At 43.3% G+C, this 20,699-nt stretch overlaps 2 protein-coding genes and 1 long non-coding RNA gene across 8 annotated transcripts in view; all 3 read left to right on the plus strand.

Moving 5' to 3' along the window:
* Positions 1 to 2,910, plus strand: part of DGKH (diacylglycerol kinase eta) — an 87,607-nt gene extending 84,697 nt beyond the window's left edge. For all 4 annotated transcript variants that reach the window (XM_060278066.1, XM_060278069.1, XM_060278067.1 and 1 more), the window contains one exon: positions 1,084 to 2,910. In XM_060278066.1, coding sequence (XP_060134049.1) covers positions 1,084 to 1,173 — 90 coding nt within the window. In that variant the 3' untranslated portion in view covers positions 1,174 to 2,910. The remainder of the gene's footprint in view (positions 1 to 1,083) is intronic.
* A 260-nt stretch (positions 2,911 to 3,170) lies between these two features.
* Positions 3,171 to 14,578, plus strand: LOC132592564 (uncharacterized). Its single transcript, XR_009558070.1, has 2 exons — positions 3,171 to 9,401; positions 9,546 to 14,578. It is a non-coding gene; the product is annotated as an uncharacterized LOC132592564 (long non-coding RNA).
* A 3,239-nt stretch (positions 14,579 to 17,817) lies between these two features.
* Positions 17,818 to 20,699, plus strand: part of AKAP11 (A-kinase anchoring protein 11) — a 39,737-nt gene continuing 36,855 nt past the window's right edge. The window contains exon 1 of one of the 3 annotated variants that reach the window (XM_060278070.1): positions 17,818 to 17,959. The gene's annotated coding sequence lies outside the window, so the exon portion shown is untranslated. The remainder of the gene's footprint in view (positions 17,960 to 20,699) is intronic. The other 2 variants (XM_060278071.1, XM_035103409.2) reach the window with 2 other exon arrangements.

Below are 20,699 nucleotides of genomic sequence, written 5' to 3' on the forward strand. Positions count from 1 at the left end.
ATAAATTACAAAAATTGTCTTTACATCTTAATATTTAGAAATACACCTTGTTCAGGAAATTACATTATTATTATTATTAGTAGTAGTAGTAGTAGTAGTAGTACAGTGGAACCTCGGTTTATGAACACCTCGGTTTATGAATTTTCGGTTTACGAACGCCGCGGACCCATCTGGAACGGATTAATTCACTTTCCATTACTTTCAATGGGAAAGTTCGCTTCAGTTTCTGAACGCTTCAGTTTATGAACAGACTTCCGGAATCAATTACACCCATGCTTCGGGTTAAGTACGCTTCAGGTTGCGTACTCCGCGGACCCGTCTGGAACGGATTAATCCACTTTCCATTACTTTCAATGGGAAAGTTCCCTTCAGTTTATGAACGCTTCAGTTTAAGTACTCCGCGGACTGTCTGGAACGGATTAATCCACTTTCCATTACTTTCAATGGGAAAGTTCGCTTCAGTTTATGAACGCTTCAGTTTATGAACAGACTTCGGGAACCAATTTTGTTCATAAACCGAGGTACCACTGTAGTGTACAGTGGTAGCTTAGTTTACGAACTTAATCCATTCCGAAAGTTCTAAAAACCAAAGCGTTCTTAAACCAAGGCGTGCTTTCCCATAGCAGTGGGGGACTCAATTTACAAATGGAACTCACTCAACATGCTCTGCTTCCAAGGTAAGGTTCACAAACCAAAACACCTACTTCTGGGTTTGCAGCGTTCTTAATCCAAGTTGTTCATAAGCTAAGCTGTTCTTAAACCAGTGCATTAGCATTATTAGTATCATCACTATTATTTGCATGGCTGCAGTAATTGCTTTTAAGAACTCTGCCATGTGTAATCAGTCATGGGAACCGGTGGTGTTTATTACATGATTAGCACAGTAGCAATGGTTGGGGGGGGATTTTTATTATGGGTTCCTTGCTCCCTCCCCGTGCTTTCGACTAGAGGTAGGATCATTCCTGGATATCTGCCCCCTTTGCTGGCCATCTGAATCGGTCCTTCTTATTAAAGGTTAAAAGATCTTTGGGTGCCTGTGAATGAACTTTTGCGACTGACCTTCCCATTCTCCTTGTCTTGTAGGACCTGGGGATCACGAAGGTGGGTCATATGAAGCGAATCCTTCAGGGAATTAAAGAACTCGGCCGGACCTTGCCTTTGACAGAAGTGTAGTTCTATTGCTGGCCTCTGAAGAAGAAAGGCTGTTTATGCAAAGCTGTGGAGGCGCATTACCTTCTTTGTAGGTTTCTGCACGGATGTGTGAATGTCAGCATGTGGCGTGCGAGGGATTGCGTTGGGGGCATTGCTTGAAAAAAAAGAGCCGAATGGGAGTCCTTGGGAGGTTTTGTGGGCCTGACGTTGCTGTGAAGTACATTGCGAAGAGCAGCTCTTAACAGGTCAGCTTTTGACCGAAATGTGGGTAGCCTATGCGTTATCTAGCAAAGGGCAGTCAAGATAGGATGGCTTTCCTTTCATGCATGGGATTTCTCAGTACTGCAACAAATAACTTAATGCAGTGAGACCATTAGGTTTGAAAAAAATTCCTGAGGCCTGGAAACACTTGCCAATGTGTTGGAGGGACTGATTACCAGTGGGTTTTTCCAGGCAATGCTGATACCTCGGCAACCTCCCTTCCTCTTCTGTCTCTGACCAAGAAATCAGGCCAGAGCCATCATGCTGTATACCGTGAGTGCAAACTGTAATTATTGGTTTGCCTGCCTGAACTGTCTTTTTTTGTTGCATGACACACCTGACACTTTACAGACTTGAACAACTTTTATATTGGTTTGGAATAAGGTTTAATTTATTACTCTTCTGTGTCTTGTGTTGGTTGAAGACTTTTTTCTGACGTCGTTCGTACCCTAAACGTGCTGTGAACATCTCTGCTATTCTCCGGCATGGGATGTATATTAAATATAATGGAAAGTTTATGTCCTCTGGCTGCAAGTAACTTAATAGTATTTTTAAAAGGCTGGTACCTCACAATATTACGAGTTTACTCCCAAGAAACAGAATTATCTGAATATTTTCTTATCGGCTATAAAATATGCAATGTTTTATCTCTTACAGCCTCTCTTAAGGCAACTGCTAGCTTACTTTGAGTATTTAAACTTCAAAGCATGGCAGTATTGTGACTCATAGCAAGGTGGATGTTTGCTAATTCAGTGGTAGCAACCTGATGATGTTCACAGAACTAAAATTACTTCATATTGAAGGCACACTCAGACCAATTATTTGAATATCAGGGCTTGATTATGTATTTTTTAATGGAATCAGTAAAAACACAGAGCATATAAAATATTCAGTTTATCAACACAAGGCATGTAAATATTAAGCAAATACTTCTTTTAGTACAGAAATTATCCTCTTTAGAAATATTTAATTCCTGGGATATGCGTGAAGCCTGTTTATCGGTGTATTTGTTAAAATGGACTAGTAAAATGGATTAAGAATTGTGTCTTTAAAATTCTAATCCCTTTATTAAAATAATATAAAATGTATTTGTTTCTCAGCTGAGGCAGAGCTCTTTCAGGTGTATGTTTAAGCTTTTCACGTTAAAAATAACCAGTGCCAAGTACTACGTCCTAAATTGACTGGTGTGATATAATTAAAGATTGTCCAACAATGAAGAGCATAAAGACAGTACGTAATAGAAGACAAACTATTTATTCTGATATATGTATGCACGGGTGTCAAACACAAGGCCCGGGGGCCAAATCCGGCCCGCCAGACCTCGTCATGTGGCCCGCCGAGCGCCCCAGCCAGCGGGACCCAGCAGTGGGACCTTGCTGCTGAAGCGCCGCGCCGACAAACAGCTGGGGCCGGGGGGGGGTTAGAAAGGCGGCCGGAGCAGTGCTGCGTGGAGTGCCCCGAGCCACAGCAGGAGAAGGAGGAGGCAGCTTGCCGGGTCAGCGCCCGGCAGCGCCGCACGGAGAGTCCCAAGCCTCTGCGACACAGCAGTGCTCTGTAGCACTTTGAATCCTCCTCCTCCTGCCACGGCTCGGCGCCTGGAAACAGCTGCTGCTGCCGCTGAAGCACAGACAAAGCACCCAGCAGCGCCGCATGGAGGAGGAGGATTCAAAGTGCTACAGAGCACTGCTGCGTCCCAGAGGCTTGGGACTCTCCACACGGCGCTGCCGGGCACCGACCCGGCAAGCCGCCTCCTCCTCCTCCTCTTGCCTCACCTCCTCCTCCTCCTGCCGCGGCTCAGCCTCATGAACGTGAGCTCAGCAGCGGCTCAGCCTCACGAACCTGCAACTCTGAGGCTTTACGCACTTCTCCTAAAACAGACACCCGCTGCCTCACGCTGCACGGGAAATGCTTTTTGCCCCTGGGTCCCTTCATGCTCTTTTCTGGCGCTGAATCAAGGCGGCGACCCCCCCCCTCCCTTTCTTTCTTCCTCTCTCTCGTTCTTATTCTTTCTTTCCCTCTCCATCCTTCCTTCTTTATCTCTGTCTTCTCTCCCTCTTTCTTTTTCTTTCCTTCTTTATTCCTTCTTTCCTACTCTTCTTTCTCTCACCTCTTTCCTTCCTCTCTCCCTCCTGCTCCCTCTTTTCTTTCTTTCTTTCTTCCTTACTTCCTTCCTTTCTTCCGTCCTTCCCATCTTTCTTCCTCTCCCTCATTCTTATTCTTTCTTTCCCTCTACTTCCTTCCTTCTTTCTCCCTTTCCGTCTTCTCTCCCTCTTTCTTTTTCTTCCCTTCTTTATTCCCTTCCTTATTTCCTACTCTTCTTTCTCTCCCCTCTTTCCTTCCTTCCTCTCTCCCTCCCACTCCCTCTTTCCTTCCTTCCTTCCTTCCTTCCTTCCTTCCTTCCTTCCTTCCTTCCTCCCCTCCCCTCCCCTCCCCTCCCCTCCCCTCCCTTCCCTTCCCTTCCCTTCCCTTCCCTTCCCTCTCCCTCTCCTCAGAAACATAGGATGCTGCTTTATACTTCTGGCCCTAAACCCTGGAACCAGGAGAGCAGCTTCAGTGAGTCAACCTCAGCCAGTCCCTTTGGTGAAGGGTGGTGGCTCACTGGCAGAACATCTGTCCTGCATGCAGAAGGACCCCAGCATCTCCAGGTACTAGTAGCTCTGCAAAGGTCCTGCATGAAACCCTAGCGAGCCTCCACCACCCAGTGCACTTACCAAAAATCATTTTTCAATAAATTGTACAATAATTGTACATTTGAATATCTACTTGCCATTATTCTGACTATGTTTCTGCTTTCAGAGCTAGTTATTACTTACATTATTACAAAAAAACAGTAATAATTGAATGCAGTGACAATAATTTATGATAATAAAGAGTGGACACATAGTCCTACAGATACAACCGGCCCTTTGAGGGTGACCAAACTGCTGATGCGGCCCCCGATGAATTTGAGTTTGACACCCCTGTATGTATGTCATGATTTCCCCTTCTGCTTAAGTGGCAGTGAGCAACAGTGGGGAATCCTGAGCGATGCTACAATTGAGTGTGATCCATCATAGCTTCTGAAAGAAATTTGATCAGCTCAGATAGCAACTATTGCTCATCAGAATTATGGTAGCATTTTATCACTCCAAATAAGTTGGACTTTCTACCAAGCTTAGGTGGAGCTCCACAAAAACAGCATTCAGCATACAGTGTTCAAAATGATGTTGTGCTTTTGTGCTAACAGTGTATGAACAAATTCTTTGTTGCATATACTTTTAAAAGTAGAAGTACTTGAAGCATCCTTTTATATTAAGATGAAACTTGTTATTTCTTCATTGTTGTGAAATTTTAGCTATTTTTTAAAATAAACCGCATAGCTCAAAAGTACACACACTAACGATTTTCTAGTTTTATGGTGGTCAACATAAGATTCACCATTAATGTTATGTACTGAATTACGATAACTTACAGCAGGAACTTGTTTACTTTTTCCAATGATAGCACTGGTTCTCTCAAACTTTGTCTTACCTGCCCACAAAGGCACGTAAGAGATTAAATGTGAACTCATAACATAGATGCCCTTGAAAAGAGCCAGCCTATTTGGCAGAGATCTACAGCTCTGACATTACTATATCTTTTTTATAGTTTCACTGGTTTCTTTATTTTAGACTCTTAAAAGACAACAACATTTTCAGCAGGTGATTACAATTACAATGGTAGATTTCTAACACAGAATTTTTTCTAGGCTTTTTTTATTGGCTATGCTCCAAAGATCTCTGTGGGAACTTTGATGTCTGCACAGACTAACACATGAAAAGCTTTCTTTAGTCACTTTAAGCAGCATCAGTGTCATGTGATGGATACAGAGGGAGAGCAATCTTTGCTAATGAAGTGAATTGATTACCACCTGAATTAGGTAGGAAGTCTGTAAAGCCTAGATGAAAATTATATAAAAACATTGGCTAACGATCACATACCAAAGATGAAAACCTGTGAAACAGGATGAATATTGCCAATACTAAATATTTCCCTTAAGGACGTAGAGTTAGGAGGACACTGCAGACACATGCATAGTAAAAGAGAGTTATGGAAAGATGGTTTGCAAAGTGACATGACTGGTGTATTGATGAAGCTTTACGAAGGAGCAGAAGCTGAAGTGCATTGTTTCTCAACATCTGTACCAATTTCCAGATAATATTGCTGCCTATAAGGACATTCTGATTTAGAACTAATCTGTTGTAACATTCTCTGCTCAAAATGTTTCATCTATTGCCTTTAAAATGTACGATGCCTTCTTTTGATTCTGAACAAAAGTGAAAGACAAATTTTCAGCAGTATCTGAAAGGGTTATATAGAAACATCACATAGAAAGGAAAGCTTTAGTTGTGATCAATCTGGCCATGACAATTTGGTTATATAACCCCCATGCCTTCTGGATGGAACATCAATATACAATTTTAGGGAAACAAAGAATACATGGGCTAGTGTGCATTGAATACAGAAAGGCATTTTAAAAAAATTGAATGTTCAGTACAGTATTTGAAACAGAATGTCCCCATTGTTTGCAGTTTGACGCTTTCTTTTAAAATTCTCACAAAGCACGGTTTTCCCTCATTCCATGGATTCATTCCATTGTTGCCAGCAGATAGCTGAATCTTTTATATACTTTTTGCTTTTCAACTGGAAATAAATGTCAAGCCGCTTCATGAAAGCTGCACTAAATCCTCACCCTACGTACATTCTCTCTTCTTAGATATCTAGATAATATTTGTTCGGGTATGGTTGTTGCCTTCTCTTTTGTCTAAGAGGCAGGTGGCCAGTTTAACATTATTTTAACATATCCCTTTAATGTATTGGTGAATGATAAAATACAGAATTATTCTTTCATTTAAACTATACCTTGAAAACAAGAGTATGTATGTCATAGGAGATAAAAAGTTAGAATTAATATTGATTTCAGTTGTTAATATTTATAGTTGCACTGTGAAGGTCCATCACTCTTTATAGCTGTATATGCATCGTTTTTATATAGGCAAAACATGGCTGACAGGTCTGTCAACTAGTTACATTAAACGGCTTGTGTGTGTTTGGGTGCATTCAGAATTTATGGAATACAGTGGTACCTCTACTTACGAATTTAATGCGTTCCAAACGCTCATTTGTAAGTAGAAAAAATTTGTAAGTCGAATCCCATAGGAATGCATTGGGAGAAAAAATTCATAAGTAGAAAAAATCCTATCTAAAAATTCGTAAGTAGAAAAAATCCTATCTAAACCGCATCCAAGATGGCGGACAGAGCTCCATTCGTAAGTAGAAACATTCGTAAGTAGAGGTACCACTGTACATGGTTGGGGCAAATGGCTAAGATAGAACAATCTATTAAAATTGCAACCAATGAATTGCCAGAAATGCTGAGCAGGTTCTGGTCATGGTGTGTCCAGTGGGTCAGAGCTGCCCTCCTGACACTGCTACTTACTTGGATGGGATTGATGTGGGGCAGCAGGGAGGTTGGGGCAAAGTGGGTTCTTTCCTGGTGCACCCATGAGGCCGCAATGTTGCTGCTGCCCATTTGTGCCAGTGTTGGCACGACAGACCCAGGGCGCCCCCTCACTGCTGATGGGGTCCGTTGATGTTTGGCAATCCAGCCATTGCGGCACTTGTAGATCCCATTGATTTCATGTGCGGAAATTAAATAGGTGTAGTGCATCAGCACTAGTCTATTGTGTATTAACACTTGTACAATAAGCACTTTGTATACTGATATTTGATACTACAGATATTTGGTATAGCATTGAGACCAAGAAAGATCAGTGCTCTTAATCCACTACAGAACTTTTAAAGACTAAAAAGAATGATATTTTTATAGACACGTATCCTTGATAAAGAGCCCGTTTTATCTTCGGTTGCGTTTTGAGTGTTTTAAGAGCTGAATAAATAGTTAGTGGGTGTTCCATTGCATGTGGAAAAATGCATTACCGTGTGAGTAAAAAACAGCTTCTGGAACAGCACCACTAAGAAATGGAACCCAGTCTTAGGCTGTGTATGCAGAAAGGTTTGGGCTTCATTTTCAGGGCTCCCCTTAAATTCTGTGAGAGAAATCGTGCACATGTTGCGGTGAAATCACTAAGACGTCACTGTTTGTGTGGGTGGGAGCGATTGGATAACCACAACAACCTGATTGGGTCCCTCGGTTGCTGGGGTAATTCTGGCCAATGGGTTGAGAGAATTTGCAGCCGGGGGACCTATTTATACCGCTGCACATTGCATCGAGCTTCCTCTTAGCGCCTCGTGCATCGGAAAACCCGCCCACCCTCCCTATATTTAGGGTCTTGCCATGACCTTGCTATGCCGTTGTGGGTCGTCTGCTTTTGGGGCAGGTGCCTGGTAGGAATTTCCCCATCTGGCTGATTGGCTGGTGCCACTTGGGTTTCGCCTGCCGCGTAGCAAATCGTCACAACTTTGTAAGGTTTGGTGGTTAGCCATTGGTTCAAGGTGTGGTGGAGGGGAGGTTGTCACACCTGCCCTTCCCGATGTGCAAAAGGGTATTCCGTTAAAGGAATCCAGGTGTTTGCCATGCTTTTGTTCCATCCCCTTCCAGAGCACCTGGGAGCATTTTGGGGTGAGGTTGCGTCTCTGGTAGGACCAATGCTGCCCCAGTTCGTTTACCCTTACTGACTTCTGCCAGTGTCCAGTTGTCAGTGCTGCCCTGCTGGAGGTGTAGGTGCAGCTAGTCGAAGCAATGCCTAAGCCAGGCATCCCCAAACTGCGGCCCTCCAGATATTTTGGCCTACAACTCCCATGATCCCTAGCTAAGAGGACCAGTGGTCGGGGATGATGGGAATTGTAGTCCAAAACATCTGGAGGGCCGAAGTATGGGGATGCCTGGCCTAAGCAAACCACTCACATTCTGCAACCAATAAAGTTGTGGCCAAAATTAGGCCAATAACCATAAACATTTAATATTGGTGTCAACTGTGTCTTTCTTGGGGGGGTCCACTTGGAGTAGGACTGACATTGGAGACAATCCATTGATATCTCCAGGGACAGACGACATGTTTCTCCTGCTAGCCTAGTGCCGTTTGTTCCTGAGTATATTCCTTATATTCCCCAGATAAGTCCATGGCTGCTATTCTCTCTTTTGAGAAAAAGTAACCACCACCACCACAATTTTGTTGTGCGGTCAGTGCATACCCTTGGCAATCAATGCTTTTGTCTTCACCGAGATGTACGGGTAATTGTCAATCACATTGACAGGTGTTTTGCTAAAAGAGGGTCTTCAAAGATTATAGTCACATTTTTACTTTTTGAAATACAGAAACCCTAAGAAATATACAGTATTTTCCCGTGTATAAGATGACCCCTGTTTATTTAGCCCCAAATTAAGAAATAAATAATTGCAACATTCCATGTATAAGACGACCTCCAATTTTAAACTTAAAAAATTGGGGGGGGGGAATATAGTCTTATACACGGAAAAATACAGTAATCTTGAATTTTATTTTATTTTGTTCTGCTTTTTTAAATAAAGAAATAGTTCTGTGTTTGAAAAGGACAGATATGTGACTTTTACATATAGGAAAGCTAGTGTACTTTCCCATAAAATTGGGAAATGAAGAACACTGATTTTAATGCTATGTCTTAAAATGTTGTTAGTATTGTGAAAGGGTTTGTTCAGAATTGTCACAGTTGTTGGAAAATAACTTAAAAATCATAGCCTGTAAGTGAAACAGAAAGCAACCAGCTATATTGATGTTGTTCTCAGTTGTCAAGTAGCAGTTTAGAGGAAAAAAGAAAATGTTGTTTCAGGTTGTTGTTGCAGCATGTATGTATTTGTAGTGATAACTTTATATATCTGCATATATCCAGTTCTTCAACTTGCTCTGACGAAAACAAGTAGGCTCTGGTAAACAATTGAATGCGTGAGTTCTTTATAATTATGTATTAATTTCTGTCTGTGCTACATATAACGTGGAAGGGACTGATGTAAATGAATATTGGTTCTCTAGGTCAGTGTTTCCCAACCTTGTGCCTCCAGATGTTTTGAGACTACAATTCCCATCATCCCTAGCTAGCAAGACCAGTGGTCAGGAATGATGGGAATTGTAGTCCGAAAACAGCTGGAGGCACAAGGTTGGGAAACACTGCTCTAGGTAGCTACCCTCCAAACAGTTTAAGTACATCACCATAATTTATTTAAATGAAAATTTGCACAATGGAGTGTAAATTTATGCTGCAAAGGCCACATAGTTGAACCTGATGTGCATGGCTCCGTGGCGGTGAGGGGAAGCAGGCCAGGTTGAGGGGACGTTTTGCTTGAGGTGATGCCTGCAGGACTTCCCATCAAGAGGCTCTGGCAGGTAAAAACCAGCTGGGTCTAAGATAATGAAAAATATTCCCAAGTCACTCTCTGTTGTCGGGGTCAAATAACTGGACTAATTTGTCAGATGAGAAGCAACTGTTGTTCACATAATTTTTTTGCCTCTGAACTTTGAATTAATTATGTGGAAGATTAGTTGTACTCTCTTCCACTACAACAGATATTTGCGGTGGGAAAAACGGTCAAACCTTGGTTGTTGAATGTAATCCGTTCCGGAAGCCCGCTCGGCTTCTGAAATGTTCAACAACCGAATCACAGCTTCTGATTGGCTGCAATAACTTATTGCATTCAAGCGGAAGCCACGTCAAATGTTTGGCTTCCGAAAAACGTTCAAAAACCGGAACACTTACCGGTACTTCCGGGTTTTCAGCATTCGGGAGCCGAAATGTACGAGAACAGAGGTGTTCAGGAACCAAGGTTTGACTGTAGCGGTTTAAGCTTTTGTTGCATGTGTGCAATGTAGTATACTGATTTATTATATAATTTGGATGGGTACTCAACCATGTTTTACACAGAGTTAATCCAATGAAAGGAATGAACATGATTAAGTTTGGTCTATTAATTCCAGCAGCTCCACTCTGCATTAAATACCACCCTAGTTTATAATAGTAGAATCATAACAACTACTACAAAATAACAACAAGAACAAGAACAACATTATAAGAGTAAAAAGGAATTCAGATCCTTATTGGAAACAATATTCTGAAATCACAGGTAGGTAGCCGTGTTGGTCTGAAGAAGTGTGCATGCACACGAAAGCTCATACCAATGACAAACTTAGTTGGTCTCTAAGGTGCTAGTGGAAGGAATTTTAATATTCTGAAAGTCTGCTGAAATAAAACTGTATAGTTTTGTCAACGTTAAACATATCACTTTGCAGTTACTCCAGTCCTGCAAAGACATTGTGCACCTGGTTAGCTTTAAACATGAGTCTCATCAATTAGTTTAACTATTAAAAAATGGAAACGGTATTTGCTCCTGAAGACAGATATAGTACTGATAGAAAATGGAAGCTGCAACTTTAAAATAGGTGTGAGGAACCCCAGCTGGTTTTACCCTCTCCTCCCAGTATAAGAGAATAACTGAAAGGGGAAAGGGCTTTGATGGCGTGCAAAATGTACCTTGGCCGGCTTCTTCCTCTACAACAAGTTCAGGTGTCTCACTAGATAGGTTTGTGCTCCTGACAAAGATGCAAACAGTGGGCATGAATTTTGCATTTGCAAGTATGCACTTGCTTTTTGAAGTGTCTGGGCTGAGCGATACGGGTGGAGACGCTCCTTCAGGTCTACATTATTTGGGGTTGGAAGTCTTTTTGCTTTTCAGCACAGGGAGAGATAAAAGGGTATTGGGCAGTGTTGTTGTTTTTTTTAACCCATTTTGATACAAAACATCCTTGGAGAAAATGGTGAAGCTTGAGTGGAGTTACTAATGCCACTGTTTCCAAGTGAAATAGCTGTGCATGTCTGTGAAGGTTGTAGAATGGTGGGAGGGGCCCTCGCTACCACGATATTGGTCCCCCACAGCTTTCCACTGGGATGACACAACCCTCAACCAGTCTGAAAAAGTTTACTCATTCCTGTGCGTAAATAAGTAAACGTAAATAACCATAGCCATATGTCCCTGTGTGTGTGTGATTCCACATATGTGGGAAAAATTAATCCAGTTCCAGAGATATAAACGTACAAGAGCTTTTATTATAGTTGCTTTTCTGTCAAGGTAAATGGTAGGAAATGGGTAGGCTGGGTTTACAAAATCTTAGGGGTTCCCAGTCCTGCATGGGATGGCAGCCTAAACCCTTTATTTTCAATGGTGTTGGTCACAGCATAGGATCAGGCTGTAAATATTTTGAATACTTATAACTTAACATAGCTCAAGGGGAGAATGCTTTTGACTATTTCCATGAGGGATTCCAACAGCTTCGGTTCTATTTAAAAGACTTCTGCTTTCCCCAGTGTGCAACTATCATTTCACTATAAAATAGTGGGGAGACTCTGGCCTACAGGCAATGCTGGGCAAGTTAAAGCTGTGGCTGCGAAAGAACAGCCAGAAGCTTGTTTATTATTATTAATAATCCATCATTGTTATAATTATTAACTCCAAGGCTTCTTAGTTATTCCTTTGTAGTTGCAGCTTGACCCCAGTTGAATTCCGTGCTGTTTGAATTGTGTGCTGTTCAGGTTTTAAAAGCTGTTTTCCGCAGGGATCCCATTCATTTTGGAGCTCCCCAAGGAATCTGATTCCCACCAAAAAGCAGAGGTATTTCTACAGTAGAAGGCCGAGTGTGTGTGTTTCATGGCTAAGACTCGGTTGGAAGACGAGGAGATACTCTGTCTACTTTTGGGGGAGGGCAGGAGTAAGGATGAGAAATAAGGCATACTACTATACACTTAACCTTCTGGAAGCTTATCTCAGTTCTGTGGTTTAAAACTAAAACAATTGGAAGATCTGAACTACCCCTATGAGTTCAGTTTTCAAATCTTGCTTTTCTTCAAAGTATACTTCCAGGCTTCTCTCTTTCTCAATCTTATTTTTTATTTGTTTTGGTTGGAATCGGAAGGTTAGCCGCTTTTTAATCCAACCCTCGAATGAAATGAGGTTCCCAGCCCTTCTCTATGGGTTTATGTTCTTCACAGCACAAGTGTTTTGTCCAATGTAACACAAGGAATTTTAAACCCAAGAAATACTAAGAAAGTACAGTACCTGCAAGTAAAACAAACCCATTTCTTGCTGTGTTCTCCCCTGCGTCCCCTCAGAAAAAAAGCACTGGTTTTGTATCTTAAATGACGTTGCTTCTGCCAATGTCTGTGTATTTCAGAGTGTGCCAGTCACTGAAAAGGTCAGACATTTAGAGCCTCTAAGGGGACTTTGTTGTCAGTTAAATGTGCATATATTCCTTATGTGACCAAATGTTGAAAAGTACTAACAAGCCAGTCCTGCTTGGTTAATGGCAATTTTGCAAAGTATTGCATGCTAAAAAAAAACATTCCTTCAGCAACATGTACTTCTTTCATTAAAACCAACCAGCCCACCCAGTTTTAGCAAGTTAGCCAGATCTTGGAATTTTGTGTTTTTCAAAACCATATGAAGCTATCCATAATTATCAGATAGCAGCACTATTGCCAAAGTGTATTGACAATTGTCTGAAAATTCCCACTGGCTTTAATTGGAAGCTATACACTGGGTCTTGCATGCCATTTCCCTCATTCCTCTTGGTGCTCTGCATTATAGCTAAGCCAGGAATATTGAGTTAACAAGAACTATGAAGCAGGTGCCTATTTCTTACCTTTCATCTTTCAGGGTGCCTGGATTCCATTTCTTGTCCAAGGCGTTTGATAACTCTGTCACTTTTTCCTAAATGCCAGCGTATGTGAGATCAGAAAGTAGTTATGTGAAGCCAGCTTGTGTTGAACTGGAAGAACATTTTTTTGTTGTTTATTAAAACTTGTGCATACTGCCTTTCATCTTGTTAGATCAGGATGGCATATAACATAAAATCAATACAAACAAACACAAAAACAATTGTAAAAGCAACAGGAGAGAAGTGAAACAGATTGAGATTTGCTCAGATTTTAATGTTTAAATTCCTGGGTGGGGAAAAATTGTTTTTGTCTAGTGCAGGGGTAGTTAATCTCCAGCGGGTAGACTCCAATGTTCATCTGCCCGTCAGCCTGGCCAGTGGTTGGGAATGATGGGAGTTGTCATCTGATGTGGAGGGGCCCAGGGGAGCCAGCCCTGGTCTATTGCTGACATTTTCTCTTGGGGAGGCCTTTCTACAACCTGGGCACTGCATCCATTCAAGGGACAGCTTCTTTTCCCTAATGTGCAATTGTGAATTTAACCTTTCTGTGCCTACACTTTCCCATTTGGAGAATGGGAATCCTGCCTAGCAGCTTATTTGCAAAACATAGTCTGAAGATATCTAAATGACAAGTGCTATGCAAGTGATTAATGGTAATCTGAGTTTTATTTCACAGAATTGTAGAGTTGGAAGGGACCCCCAAGGGTCATCCAGTCCAGCCCTGCGATGCAGGAATCTCAGCTAAAGCATTCATGACTGATGGTCATCCAACCTCTGCTTAAAGGGTTGTTGATATTGATGACACTTTCATACTTCAGATCTTTACCTATGGGGTGGTGCAGCGTTCTTGCAACAAGGGATAGCCTCCTACCATTGAGAGCGCCTACCTTAGTGCATGGGTTGCGTGCCTTGCCCACTGAGATATGCCAATCCCCGCGCCCTGGGCCAGGCCATGGGCACTGAGATGCCCTGCAGGTCAGCCTAGCTGTCGTCTTCATATGCTGTAAAAAGACTCCAATTTTTCAGTGTGTCAACAAACTTGCCCATGAAATCTGTTGAGCAGAGAATGTTGTAAGTTTGGGCTTTATTTACTTGTATTTGTTTTTAAGAAACGGTGAGTTTTTTGTTTGTTTACATACTGTTTACAAGGACACAGGTTTATTTTTAATATATACAACAGTTGAGATATTTATTGCATATGCTATTTGAAAGATGTTTTATGTGTTTTGCACCTTTGGGATATATTGTTACATTTCTGTATTCAGAGTATTTGGGTGGTTCTGTTAATAGTAATTTTATGACTTCTAAGTGACCAGTTTTTTGTGCCTTTTTATTATTGGATGCATGATTGCCTATTTATTATTGTATGGAAGTCATGGAGATGTGTATTTTTGTATGCTGCTGGAAGCAATGGTTGATTTTATTGTACATTTATGAGATATGCCTCCCTTAAAGGGCACTCGATGGATCTTCCTTCTGAAATAAACTAATACATACAATCTCAATAACGAATTTGAATTTTTTTTTAGTGAGAAATGGGTTTAAAGAGCAGACTGACGTCTGAGTAGACAAGATTGGGATTGCCCTGGACAAGAACATCTAATGCTCTGCGTATTGTGTCTGTTGTTTTAGGACTCCTTTGTCCATTGCACAACAAAAGATGGCGGGTGGTTGTCTCCGAACATTGGATGGATGCCTGGCTCCTCATTCATTTTATTTGTGTGTGCCGCTTTTCCGCACACACAAAAAACATGCTCAAAGGGGCTTACGACAAAGAAAACAATAAATTTCAAAAACAATGAAAAAGAATTTCCTAATAACAAAGCAAAAGAACACAATAGCACATATAATAACACAGACAAAAACCATTTCAGAACTATAAATACAGCAAGATTTTATAAACAAAACCCAGCACCCAATAACAAAAATAACAAGGGAGCTTGACCGTTGCCCCTTGGTCATAGAAACATCCCTTCCATGATGTGGCTTACAGTTCCTCTCCTTCAGCAGCTTCAATAGAAGGCTTCCAAGAGGTAGCTGAAAACACCCCTCCCATGATGTTCCTCGTAGGACAGGCATCCCCAAACTTCGGCCCTCCAGATGTTTTGGACTACAATTCCCATCATGCCTGACCACTGGTCCTGTTAGCTAGGGATCATGGGAGTTGTAGGCCAAAACATCTGGAGGGCCGCAGTTTGGGGATGCCTGTCGTAGGAGATAAAGATGCATACATGCATAGCACCCGGTGACTTGCAGCTCCACTTGGCAATTTCTCTAAAATGAAATGCTCCCTCCACCTTGTGGTGGTTGATGCATCCAAGTCCTTCCATCTTTACCACTCCAGAGACTGCAGGCTGCCTCTTCTCACCCAAGAACGCATTTGCAGTAGCAGCTGCTCTTGAATTTGATGCAGGACACACCTTTACTTTGGGTGGCATTACACAGTATCTCCCTAAATTTATATTTAAGTTTTCAGTGCCTGTGTGAACACACAAACATCATGTAGTTGTTACCTGGTCTGCTTCTCATGCTGTTTATTTGAGGGCGCCTTTATTGGGGGCTGATGATATCCCAACCGGGCCTATTTCACCCAGACAAATTTCACATTTGTCTGTTTTTAAAACAACACCGTTCAATCAGTTTGACACCTTCTGACTATCTTTCTGCAGAAGAGAAGAGAGAAGATACTGGTTTGCATACGTTCTCACTGCACAATAGAGGCATTGCAGTTCCTCATTCCCGCCCTTTGCTTTAATTTCTGATTTGCACTAAACCCAACAGCAAGCATGTCTGCGACATAACACTAATACAAGTTTATTGCATGCGAGGTTAGTTTGATCTTACACATTTATACAGTTAATTTCGACTCATCTGCAACACATACTATAGAAGACATAACATGAGGGCGTCTCAAACTATAACTATTCAAAATATCTTCGGGTGGGGAGAAGATCAGAATCTGACTAAAGCACCAACAGGAGTTAACAGCACATCCAGCCTCTTCCCTTTCTTCAGGTGTGTGAATACTTGGTAACCCCCAACAACATGGCGAAGACCATGGGAAGATCTAGTGCAAAAAAGCAGAGGTGGAAGTCCAGCCTAGTATGACAGCAGACTGTTTCTTCAATCCAAGACCCCCATACTGTTGTTGAAAAATTTAGGGTTGCCTTTCACAGCCCAACTCTCCATGAAGGGATTCAGTGTCCCTTAAGCCGATTATTGGTCAGAGAGAAATGAATGGAGGCAGGAACCAATAGAAGGAAAGCAAGGAGATGTTTATTTTTCTGTTGCAACAGTCCCCCACCCACTGGATGAGGACCCAGAACAAAGCTGTGTGAAAACTTTAAAAGGTTTTAGAAATTGCCCAACCCCTTAGCCACACAAGTGTTGCACAAAAGCACCACACAAGTGTTGCAGAAGGCAGATTCCAAAATTCATATTCCAGGTAGCGAATACAGGCAATTCATACTAAATGCTATGGGGTCAGACTTTGGATTGGGTTACAACAACCCTGCTGTGTTGTTCGGTAATAAAAGGATCCCTGACTGACCATTAGGTCCAGTCGTGACCGACTCTGGAGTTGTGGCGCTCATCTCGCGTTATTGGCCGAGGGAGCCGGCGTACAGCTTCCAGGTCATGTGGCCAGCATGACAACCGCTTCTGCCAAACCAGAGCAGCGTGCAGAAATGCCGTTTACCTTCCCACCGGAGCGGTACCTATTTATCTACTTGCACTTTTGACGTGCTTTCGAACTGCTAGGTTGGCAGGAGCAGGGACCGAGCAACGGGCGCTCACCCTGTCGCGGGGATTCGAACCGCCGACCTTCTGATCAGCAAGCCCTAGGCTCTGTGGTTTAACCCAGTGGTCCTCAACCTTGGGCCACCAGATGTTTTTGGCCTACAACTCCCATGATCCCTAGCTAGCAGGATCAGTGGTCAGGGATGGTGGGAATTGTAGTCTCAAAACATCTGGAGGCCCAAGGTTGAGGACCACTGGTTTAACCCACAGTGCCACCCGCGTTCGGTAATATTAGACTCTTAATTGCACATTGGGTTGAAACTGGAGAGAATACAACAACCCTAAAATAGAATCCATTGCTTTTTATGCAGAGAGAGAGTTGTGTGTATTGCAAACCCTTCAGTGCAGTTCAGAGATGGCTAGATTGACTAGGAAAATCAGAAATCAGGAGGCTCAAAACTTCAACAGAAAATGGGACAAATATGGATTGTATTTAAAAGAACACTGTAAACACTTGAACTCTTTGGCAGGCTTTGAATAACTTTTGCAAGGTTTCAAAGACTTTGGATATATTGGAGGACTATAGCCTAATTCTTTTTTTTTACCTCCTCAGCCACCAACTAATGCAGGGCCTGGCTCAAAACCAGTTTGCTGTGGAGTGGGAAAGGCTGTCCTAGGGGTCATCTAGTCAAACCCCCTGCTATTCAGGAGCCAGTTTGTATAGTCTAGGAATATTCTGGCATATTGTATATTCGGGGGGGGGGGGGGAGAACCACAAGCACCAGCCCAACGACCATTGGGTGGGCTGGACTGAAGTGTAGCAGTGGTAATTTTACATTTATTTATAGCCCGCCTTTTCCCCTGACAGGGACTCCAGGCGGCTTACGTAAGAGCAGGCAGGGGCGGGCAGAGGGCGTGGAACACGAGCGTCACGCCGCGGCTTCGTTCGCGGCTAATGCGCATGCGGAGTGTGTGGCGGTGGTGGGGGCGAACGTTAGCTGCCGCGGCGAATGCGTCCGTGTGTGGACGGGGTTGCCCGCAGGGGCAGGAGGCGCCGCCGAGTCTCGCGAGAAGAAGGAGGCGGAGGAGGAGGAGGCGGCGGCGAAGGCGATGGTCCGCGAGTTGTGGGGGGAAGGAAGGAAACGCCTCAGGTGAGGAGGGCGGGGCGGGCGGAATTGAGCCGGGCGAGGGGGTGTCGAGACCCCCTTGAAAGGTACAGGTGACTCCGGGGAAGGGCTGCGCGCGCCCCCTCCCTCCGCCCGAGCAACGGTCCGGCGCCCCCTCCCCCCCGTTTCTCGGCCTTCCTGCCCCCCCCCTGGCTTCTCTCTCGTGACGCCACTCCGGACCCCTCCTCCCTTTCCCTCATTCCGGCCGGGGGGGAGCAGGAAGAGGAACAGCGGCCACGACACCCATGATGAGGATGAGGATGATGCTCCTCCGCGGGATCCTCGCCGCTGCCCCTGGGGGAGGAGTGTCTCTAGGCATAGCTGCCAAGTTATCCCTTTTTTAAAGGGATTTTCCCTTATGCTGAATAGGCTTCCTCGCAAGAAAAGGGAAAACTTGGCAGCTATGGACTCTCTAGGTCACGGGGACGGGACGGAGAGACGGGTCGCAAGGCCCTTCCGAACGCGCCGCCGCCGCCGCTTTGCCCGCTCGTTTCCGCTGCTTTGCTTATTCTTAGTAGGAGCAATGAATTAGCTCAGTGCTCAAGTGGTTTCGGAGCACTTTACAAAACAGTTATTTTTTATATTAAATGGTGTGTGTGTGTGTCTGTGTGGCGATATATGTAATTATTATATACAGTATTTAATAAATAATCATTATAATAAATATGTATTATTCACTTGGAGTAATCATTATTTATAATAAATATTATATATTATAAATACACACACACACACACACACACACACATCACATAACATTCTTAAAATACAGAGTAATTAAAGATACACCACAATTAAAACACATGGGGATCGTGTGCAGCAAAAGGATCCACTTTGGGATAGCACAGCCATTCGAAACGGAGAGAGCGGCCAAGAGGTCAAGCCGGCGTTTGTCCACAGACAGCTTTCCAGGTCATGTGGCCAGCATGACTAAACCGTTTCTGGTGCAGTGGGACACCGTGACAAGTGCCAGAGCACACGGAAACATCGTTTGCATTCCCACCGCAGCGATACCTATTTATCTACTTGCACTAGTGTGCTTTGGCCAGCATGACTAAACCGTTTCTGGTGCAGTGGGACACCGTGACAAGTGCCAGAGCACACGGAAACATCGTTTGCATTCCCACCGCAGCGATACCTATTTATCTACTTGCACTAGTGTGCTTTTGAACTGGGACAGAGCAACAGGAGCTCACCACATCTTGTGGATTTGAACTGCCAACCTTCCGATTAGCAAGCCCAAGAGGCTCAATGATTTAAACCACAGTGCCACCCGTGTCTCTTTGCCACCCATTAGAAGTCCATGTGCACCTTAGGTAGCCATAGCCATCCATATATTAAAAGAGTGGGAGATAATGGCTTGTCTGAAGCCACCTAGTAAGTTGGTGGCAGAAAACATAAACATGCCCCTTCTCCCCACCACCTGCATAAAGTCATCTCATATGGACTGAGACCACAGCACGAGAGGACCTTAATTTGTTTCCCCACATCCCTTTTTAGCAGAATGCACAAAAAAGTATACATTTCCTACAAAAGAGACACAAAACCTTTGATTCCTGAGTATGCTAAAGCTATATTGGAAGCGTTGGGGAAGGCAGCTGGTTTATTTATAATAATAATAATAAAACAATAACCCTATCATGTCCAAAGTTGCAGTTTGTCCCTGAAGGTGCCCCATGGCATCTTTGGGGAAAATAATTTGGGGGGTGGGGTGGACAATTTTCCCCACAATCCAGGACTGTGCATGTCTTTGGTGAGGCCCTGAGGCTTTGGCAACAAGGAAAATAATTGTGCCTGCCTGGTCCAGCATGTGTCTCTACAGCATCCAGGCCATTAAAAAAAATACAAAACTTTTTTTCAGTGGACCCTGGCATTTGCTCTACCATGCCAGGTGCTATCTCAGTGCCTAAAGACAACTTCTACAAGCCACACTCTGCTTAGATTTTTGCTATATATTACTTGTTTATGCACTGTATAATGTTATGGTGTAGGGACCCAGGTGGCGCTGTGGTTAAACCACTGAGCCTAGGGCTTGCTGATCAGAAGGTCGGCGGTTCGAATCCCTGTGACGGGGTGAGCTCCCATTGCTTGGTCCCAGCTCCTGCCAACCTAGCAGTTCGAAAGCACGTCAAAATGCAAGTAGATAAATAGGAACCGCTACAGCGGGAAGGTAAACGGTGTTTCCATGTGCTGCTCTGGTTTGCCAGAAGCGGCTTTGTCATGCTAGCTGGCCACATGACCTGGAAGCTATACGCCGGCTCCCTCAGCCAATAATGCGAGATGAGCGTGCAACCCCAGAGTCGGTCACGACTGGACCTAATGGTCAGGGGTCCCTTTACCTTTAATGTTATGGTAATAAAAAAAGAAAAAGGATTGAATTCAAACCATATGATGAAGCTATTATAAATTGAGCTAAACTGGGTTGACAAGAGTATAGAGTCAGTCAGCTTGGTGTCAGCTCTTTCAGCCTCTTGTGTACAATATGTCTTTAAAAATGTGTACCTTATGTCTTTAAAAACGGAGGTGCCTTTATTGCTTATGTGTGATGACTAGATGTAAAGAGGAATGGGGTTTCTGTATCTTGAAATACTTGTAGAATATAAAATCTCAGCAACTATGGTTGTTCTTACCTGTACAGGCAATGACCAATTTATGCACATTCGATATGGGCACAACTGTGCATGCACACAGAAGTGGGTGGAATGGGGGGGCATTATGGGCTTAT

This window comes from Zootoca vivipara, chromosome 8 (assembly GCF_963506605.1).
Source record: "Zootoca vivipara chromosome 8, rZooViv1.1, whole genome shotgun sequence".
NCBI lineage: Eukaryota > Metazoa > Chordata > Lepidosauria > Squamata > Lacertidae > Zootoca > Zootoca vivipara.